Consider the following 8,826-nt stretch of genomic DNA (forward strand, 5'->3'; position numbering starts at 1 on the left):
CTTACATGGCTTCCCAGGTAGCACTAGTGGTAAAGAATCCGCCTGCCAATGCAGGCGACGTAAGAGACTTGGGTTCAATTCCTGGGTTGGGAAGATCCTTTGGAGAAGGGCATGGCAACCCAATCCAGTATTCTTGCCTGGAAAATTCCATGGACAGAGGAGCCTGGTGGGCTACAGTCCATGGGTTGCAAAGAGTCGGACACGATTGAGTGGAAATACACACACACACACATACAAATGGTCTAACAGTTCAACAACTATTAAATTGAAGGTGAAAATTTTTAAAGCTCTGCAATCAGGTTGAAATCTACCTTTCCAAATTGATGGCCTAAAATTCATCAGTTCCCACCAGCCTGCCTTGTACTTTGTGTGATGGCATCTGCCCTGTCTCCTGCTGAGATATTCTCCCTCCTCTTCCCACCTCTTTAATTCTTAACCACCCTTCAAGACCCATACTCATATGTCCATTTCCTTGAAACCTCCCAAACCACATACAGTGCGAGCTTCCGAGTAGTGTGTATGTGAACCCCTCAAAGACAGAGTATGATAGACGTGCTATGCCCAACGTCCTTTGCAAAGAGTACAGCACAGAGTGAAGGGAATATTGTGCCTTTCTGCCCCCTTAACCCCTCAGGACTTTAGAGCCTTCACTCTACTCAACCCAAGATCCCAAGATTTCAAAGAACTGAAGAGCCTGAAGATGTCTGTCCCACAAGTCGGTCACTGACTAGGCAGAGGTATCTGGTGCCCGTTTCCTCACATTTCTTTCGGTGTTTGTCTTTGGCCACACCATGTGGCTTGTGTGATCTTAGTTCCGGGGGCTGAATCTGCACCCACAGCAGTAAAAGCTCGGAGTCCTAACTGCTGGACCTCCAGAGAATTCCCCATCCTCACGTTTGTTTTGAACGTTCGCAGTGGTCTTGATTTGCTTAGGGAGTATTTGGAATGGGGTATGGCTGGGCTTTTCTGTCAGCTGGCCTCACTGTCTCACTGTTAACATGCCTGGCCCTCAGGAAGACAATGGAAAAGACTGAATTGAGAATTTATACTAATCTATTTAAAATAACCTTGACTTTCTCATTACCAATATCTATGTGGCTTCGGCAAAGTCACAAAAATAACTGGAACATGTGCTAAAACCACAATTTTCAGTGTTATCATAGAAACTAGTCTTCACAAACTGTATTCTCCAATCCATTTCTCACTTATGTGGACCTAAACCTAATCACACTAATGAAATGACAGAGGATGAGATGGCTGGATGGCATCACCAACTCGATGAACATGAGTTTGAGCAATCTCTGGGAGTTGGTGATGGACAGGGAAGCCTGGCATGCTGCAGTTCATGGGGTCGCAAAGAGTCAGACATAACTGAGCAACTGAACTGAACTGAAAACCTAATTTGCTTTTCAGATATAAATTATCTTCATGATTCTGTCCCAAAGGGTAAAATCAAAATTTAATATTGTAGCTCCCAGCTAAAAGTCACACTGATGAACTGATGTGGTGCTGTGATATTACAAAGCTCATGGTATCAAGGCCATCAGTATACGAGCTCACAGACTGAGCAAGCAAACACTGGCCCCATCCCACTCCTTCTCCAAACCCCAAACAGAAATAAGAAATGCTTGCTTTTGTAGGTTGCAAGTCCTGATCTGGTTTATTTATAAAGCAATAAATATTAGAAGCACAAATAAATTGCACGTGTGTAAACAAACTGTACAATGATTGATGAGAGATGAGGGAGGGTGGTTCAGAAGACTCCAAAAAGCATCATACCATCATCCTGAATGTAATGTAGACTAAGAGAGAAGGCACCTTAGAAGCACTTGCGGTGGACGATGGAGGGGCCTGCCTCATCATACTCTTGCTTGCTGATCCACATCTGCTGGAAGGTGGACAGGGAGGCCAGGATGGAGCCCCCAATCCAGACAGAGTACTTACGCTCAGGGGGAGCAATAATCTGCAGAAGGAAAGCGAAAACTGCCAGTGAACTCTGAGGTTCCAAGCAACAGAGTAAGCAACATGGTGGGGAGATTCACGGAAAATACACTGGTGATCAAGTTGCTGTAATGTGATACAAATGAATAAGCCCAGTAATCCTACAAATGAATATGGTTGACTCACGATGAATGCATTTTCTCTATTTCATCAATTCCATGATCAAAGACTCTGTAAAATAGAAGTTCCCCACTTCCCTGAACCAGAGAATATGTGGCAATAAGCTATAGGCATGGTGAAGCCTAGTTTGAAAGCTGGGGTCTTTTAAAATGTGTTCAAAGATTAAAATTTTTTTTTCCTCAAAGATTTATTTTTATCCACTGCTTCAAAGTGTTTTAAAATCTCCTATCTTGGGAAAAGTGCCAGAAAAGTCAGAAAAGGTGCTATAAAAGCAAAAGGTTTCTGTGAGACAGGAAGCTATTTGTATGAGGGGAAAGGAGTTAGGAATTCTGCTTGGTATATGGAGACCTGCCTTGGTTCCCCCTACCCCACCACAGAAGTTCTTTACCTTAATTTTCATGGTGCTGGGAGCCAGGGCAGTGATTTCCTTTTGCATGCGATCAGCAATACCAGGGTACATGGTGGTACCTCCGGATAAGACATTGTTGGCATACAGGTCCTTGCGAATATCAATGTCACATTTCATGATGCTGTTGTAAGTCGTTTCATGGATGCCGGCAGATTCCATACCTATGAGCAAGTTTAAAAAAGTCACAGTGCATTCAGGCCATGGGGCCAGGGTGGAGGGAAGAGAACAAGACTCCTCTGTGTTGGTAAACTGTCACCATTTGTCTCTGAAACATATGTTCCTCTATAAGAGACACTGCAGAGTTTTGTGGAACAGGTGTCTTAAAAGTGCTGAGAGTAATCTACGACAGACTGCCAAGACACAAACAACTGCTTTTAGCACCTGTTTGGAGGGAACACGCGCTGTACCCATCAGACCTATGGAGATGTAATAGAAAAGCATGAGACACACATTCATGTGAAATGAATGCCATTCTTATTTATGGACTAAAATAAGATACCGACAAGCTTCCTCTTGGAAATCCCTGCTTAGGAAAGATGTTCAGTGACACGTGAGTGTCCAATTATTACTATAAGTAGGATTGTTGTCACACTTAATAATGAGTGACTCAGAAGAAAGGTCTAACTACTTGGTGATGGAATCTACCAGAATAAGTCAGCACTCTTGAGTCATCGTCTCTTCCTTGCAGATATGGATTATTCAGTTAGTACTCTATCTCATTCCTTGTTTCAAGATGAAGCCAGTGTGTCATCCTTTATCATATCATTGCTGCAGAGGAGGAATGGCCATCCCTGCAAAAGCCATCAGGACCTGAGGCTGAACTGTGTGGGTCTCCAAGCTATGACTACTTTCAACACAAGGGCCCCTTAATCATTGTTGGTTATAATAGATTTTTCTCTGGAAGCCCCAAGCTGTGTTTCTGCACCAGACCATCCAACTCACCAATGAAGGAGGGCTGGAACAGCGTCTCAGGGCAGCGGAAGCGCTCATTGCCAATAGTGATGACTTGGCCATCAGGCAGTTCATAGCTCTTCTCCAGGGAGGAGGAAGAAGCAGCCGTAGCCATTTCATTCTCAAAATCCAGAGCAACATAGCACAGCTTCTCTTTAATGTCACGAACAATTTCACGTTCAGCTGCAGAAATAAAGGGGGTCACAGGTAAGCTCTGAAGAATGACATCAGCTTTGGAGAGGTAGGTGGGGTCTCTGGTGGAGGAGAAAACCAGACACCTACTGTGGCAGATGAAACACACACAGACTCACCGGTGGTGACAAAGGAGTAGCCACGCTCAGTGAGGATCTTCATGAGGTAATCCGTGAGATCCCGACCAGCTAGATCCAGACGCATGATGGCGTGGGGCAAGGCATAGCCCTCATAGATGGGGACGTTGTGGGTCACACCATCCCCAGAGTCCAGAACAATGCCTGTCAGAGGAAGTAGGCAAAAACAAGGTAAATCTCTGAGGACACCACTGCTTTCACCATGTCAAAGCCTACTTCCACTCTTGGCTAAGAGATACTAGCACTGGGCAAAGATCCAGATAAAATTAGATCCCTTAGACGTGAAGAATAAAAATGAGCATAATGAATGCTAAGCCTAAAGCCAGGGACAGCTCATCCTTTTAAATATTGTGGTAGAATTTCCCCAGGAGACTTTCAAATGACCATCCCTCTTACCAGTCATTAGCATATTATACAAGCCTCCAGGTGTGTTTTTTTGTTTTTCCTCACATCTAATTTATACATTTTTCTTTTTTGACTCAGACCTTGTAGGGAATGTAGGTTCTCTCTGGTTGTCTCTACTGGAGATGTTTACCCAGGGGCTGCGATAATGTGAACACACACCAACGGTTGCTACATTCCAGGTTACTAGTTTGTGCAGAGCCTCAATATCTGACATCACATATTTTAGGCAAGGAAAGGCTCTAACTCCATATTCTTTCCGCTTTTAGAAATAAGCGTGCTCAGGGTACTATTGCTACCTCTCTCTCTTGGCACAGACACCTCCCCAGAGAGTGTGAGGAAAGACATCATTCTTTTTTCATTGGGGAAACTGATTCACAGCAAGGTCAGTGACTTGGGAGTGTAATTAAGACAGACTCATAATCGCACACCTTACAATCCAAACACACCTGTGGTACGGCCAGAAGCATACAGGGACAGCACCGCCTGGATGGCCACATACATGGCAGGGACATTGAAGGTCTCAAACATGATCTGAGTCATCTTCTCACGGTTGGCCTTGGGGTTCAGTGGAGCCTCGGTGAGCAGAGTGGGGTGCTCCTCTGGGGCTACACGGAGCTCATTGTAGAAGGTATGGTGCCAGATCTTCTCCATGTCATCCCAGTTGGTGATGATGCCGTGTTCAATGGGGTACTTGAGAGTCAGGATACCTCGCTTGCTCTGGGCTTCATCACCTACATAGGAATCCTTCTGACCCATACCCACCATGACTCCCTATAAGAAGAAAGAGATTAGAAAATCAAGCTTCCTCCATGTCAGGAATGTATGCAATGCCTAATTAATTTGTCTAACTGCCCGAATCAAGGGGCATCTTATGAATACCAGAAATAATAAACAATAGTTTATCCCAATTCAGAAATATCATTTAAAATCAGTCCTGCACCTTTCTCCACCCCACCCTCAGGAGGCATAATTCTATTGTTTAGAATATAACTGGGGGTAAGGAGGAATGAAGCTATTTCACTGAAGAAGCAGAGCTTCATCTCATTTTTAAATTGCCATAATGTCTTCATTAAATTATTAATAATTAGTAATAATTAATGAAATTAATTATTATCACCTATGTCAACTGGAATATAAATGACTACATTGCAGAATGACTGTATTAACGACACATTGTATGTCCCCTGAGAAAAGATTTTGACATTCATCAAGTGAACCTAAAAAGAAGGACAGATATGCCATTATCGTTGTGTCTGTGAAATCCAGCCTGAGTGAAATCCAGAGTGTCCTGGAGTACCCATGGTCACCCACACTGAGGAATACCCTCTCCTCCCTGGCAGTCTGTCTGGCCAGGCATTGTGGCACAGCCAGAGAGCATCTGTCTCTTTTAATAAACAAGGTGGTACGTCACTATCACTACGCACTTACTGCCTCTGTCACGCCTGGCTTCTAAAAATGCAATGGCCAGGAAGCAGATAGATTACATCTTTTGGGAGCCCTAGAAACTGGCTGTGAACAAGAGGGAGCAATGTGGCTTGGCCCCTGGTTGGCTGGGAGAAGTTGTATTATTATGAGTTTTGAACAAGACTGAAAAAAAAAAGGCCAAGGAGTAAGGTGAAATGTATAAGAGGAAGAGAGGACTGAAAGAAGCTGCTGCCTTTTCACACCAGGGAGTTGGACCCTTGGCGAGCTGTATCCCTGAAGTGGACTGGGGTGGGGTGTGGAATGCACATTTCCTGGTATGTTGGCGGCTGTAAGTTGTTACTTGTCAGCTCGGATTTGAAGCTAATTCATCTTTTCCTATCTGACCTAAAGAGTTCACGAAACAGGAGGGTCAAGTGAGTCATTTCCTCGGTTGCTGGGCTGAAGAGGTGGCCGGAGAGGGGTGTGCAATGGGGCTGGGGACTACGAAGCGGGGTGAAGTTTACCTGGTGGCGCGGGCGGCCCACGATGGAAGGGAAGACGGCGCGGGGCGCGTCGTCGCCCGCGAAGCCGGCCTTCACCAGCCCGGAACCGTTGTCGCACACCAGGGCGGTGGTCTCCTCATCGTCGCACATCTTGGCACAGCTTCAGCGGGGTCTGCAGGTGGAGCAGAGCAAGGCGGCCCAAGTTCAGTACCTGCGGAGCTGGCCTGGTCCTCTCCCCCGGAGGAGGGGACAGAGCAGAGGGGGTTCCGCGGGCCGGAGTCGGGGGCGGGGGACGCCTGCCATCTCCCTTCCCCTGGAGCAGAAAAAGAGTGAGAAGAAGCTGCGGAGCAGGGGGAGAGGACCCGGACAGGCTCCCGGGCCAGCAGGCTCACCCTCTGCCCCAGGGCAAGAGGGACAGCCATCCCTTAGAAGGTCCTCCCCAGCCCTTCACACTTTCCCCTTTTCACAAACTGGGAACCCACTACGGCTCCATCCACACTCCCATTCATGCTCCAGCCCCAGGGGGAGAGAAAAGCACAAGACAACAGGGACCCCCAATGGGGCGCAAGGCTCCCCCTCTGCTAGCCCCTCTCCTGTGAAGATCGAGACCCAGGACAAAAGAAGTTAGAACCAAATGGAAAGTTTGGTCTTAAAAGAAGAAAAGTGATGGAGCGGCGGGAGCGCGGGGCACCGGCTCCGGGCGCCGGGCGGAGGGAGGCGCGGAGGCGGGCGGCGCTGACTCACGGTCCGCGGGGCGGGATCTGCTCGGTTGCTCAGACGGCTGCAGGCGCTGGTGCCCCGCGCGCGGCGCACGGATTTATAGCGCGCTGATGGACGGGGTCAGTTGGAGAGATCGGGGGCAGGGGTGGGGGGCCCGGTCGGCCACCTTGCCTTATTTGGTCGCCTTCGCACCACTGAGGAGCGCCGAGGCCATTCATGGAGCCAAGGGCAGGGGAGAGTATCAGCCAGGGGGCCCCCAGACCATGTAAGGAAGGGGAGGGGGCAACCAGGGGGATGGCCAAATAGGGAGCTAGGGAGGGGCAGACAGTGAAGGGTAGGGGGCAGGGGAAGACTGAGTGACGCCAACCCACCCCCTCCCCCTTCCTGGGTGGGGGTGCTCCCTGGGTGTGCTTCAGACTCGTTCCTCCGCAGCCCCGCCAGCCTAAGAGACAATAAGCCACAGACAAGTGGGAAGGCTTGGCGCCCTGCCCTCTGCTGAGGGGTCCTGACAGCTGGGCCAGGGCAGCCGGGGAGTGACGGCAGCTTCTCATCCTCCCGCTCTGGGAGCTGGAGGAGCAGAGCCCTGGGAATCCTCATGGGCCCTAAAGGCACCCCAGCAGCACAATTGGGGGCCAGAAAAGGGGCGCATGGCACAGGACACCCTCCTGGGCTGGTCCCCACCAACCTGCATGACAGCTCAGAGATTTGTACTCTTCTGTGGCAGAAAGCCGAGATTAACCAAGGCCACCTTGGTCCCCGATTTATGCTTGGTTCCAGGGGCTGGTTAGGGAAGAGGCCAGACAGAGCTGCTCTGAGAGCTTGCTTAGTCTTGCTGGGGGACAGAGCAGGTGTACCCCGGCCCAGACATCAGGTGGCTTTCCTCCATGTCTCCAGGGTTTTGCTCAAACTCAGACTCCTGTCTTTAGGCCAGAAAAGGACTCCTTGCTGTAAAAGTAAATGAAGGAACAAATGCCAAAGGTGACTGGTCCATTAGCTGGTGGATGAAGGTTTCCCCGGTGGCTCAGATGGTAAAGAGTCGGCCTGCAATACAGGAGACCTGGGATCCCTGGGTTGGGAAGATGCCCTGGAGAAGGGAATGGCAACCCACTCCAGTATTCTTGCTGGGAGAATTCCATGGACAGAGGAGTCTAGCGGGCTACAGTCCATGGGGTCACAAAGAGTCGAACACCACTAAGTGACTAACACACGCACACAGGGGAACATCCATAAACTGAGGGCCAAGGCCTTTACTCCAGGTGAAGATAAGACTGAAAGAGAACTATTCTTGTCAAGAAGATAACAGCAACTTCAACCTACGAACATACCAAAGAGATATCATCATAACCAGGCATGAATTAGAAAAGCAGAGTCTCAGGCCCCACACCAGAACTACTGAAGCAGAAGCTGCTTTCTAGCAAGATGCTTGGTTGATTCATATGTATGTTGATGTGTAAAAAGCCCAGGTATAAACGATATCAGCTCCTTTGTGGAGGATCTGGGGATTTTGGAGAAAGGGATGACATGAATCAAGGAGACAAGAAAGGAACAGAGAGATAGAAGGACACAGATCCCTGGTTTGCCCTGGGGTGCCCTGTATTCTCAGTTCTTGACCGGCACTTTGATTTTTAATGCTTGTGTTTTTCCTCCCGTTCACACCAGTTAAAAATAGAAAACTGGGCACAGGCATCCATCTCTGGAGTGGTCTTGGATTGATATGGTAAGGAGGTCTGCTGATTAGATACTTGTCCAGACTGGGGAATGCTGGGTCCTCCCCTCTGAGCTCCCCAACCATGTTTGGGTTGGTCTGGAGAAGAAAGCCTGAGGGCGGCTGGGTGATGGAGCCAGGTGAGGGTCATTCCAGCTGGGCTCGTTCTGCCAATGCGGTAAGCCTTTTTCAGTGAAAATGCCCATAGACAGGAGGCAGAGAGCAGAGCTGCTTGGGCTCAGGCAGATGCAGAAGAACCAAGAAAAAGCAGAAATGTTA

The 8,826-nt window shown here is 48.5% G+C and overlaps 1 protein-coding gene across 1 annotated transcript; it reads right to left on the reverse strand.

Moving 5' to 3' along the window:
* Positions 1-1,613: 1,613 nt before the first annotated feature.
* Positions 1,614-6,916, reverse strand: ACTC1 (actin alpha cardiac muscle 1). Its single transcript, XM_055536378.1, has 7 exons — positions 6,867-6,916; positions 6,144-6,294; positions 4,662-4,986; positions 3,793-3,954; positions 3,473-3,664; positions 2,510-2,691; positions 1,614-1,963 (listed from the first exon to the last, which is right to left on the reverse strand). The coding sequence occupies exons 2-7, from the start codon at positions 6,270-6,272 to the stop codon at positions 1,820-1,822; spliced, it is 1,134 nt and encodes a 377-aa protein (XP_055392353.1). The 5' UTR covers positions 6,273-6,294; positions 6,867-6,916; the 3' UTR covers positions 1,614-1,819.
* Between the last annotated feature and the right edge of the window lie 1,910 nt (positions 6,917-8,826).

Source organism: Bubalus kerabau, chromosome 10 (assembly GCF_029407905.1).
Source record: "Bubalus kerabau isolate K-KA32 ecotype Philippines breed swamp buffalo chromosome 10, PCC_UOA_SB_1v2, whole genome shotgun sequence".
Classification (NCBI taxonomy): Eukaryota; Metazoa; Chordata; class Mammalia; order Artiodactyla; family Bovidae; genus Bubalus; species Bubalus kerabau.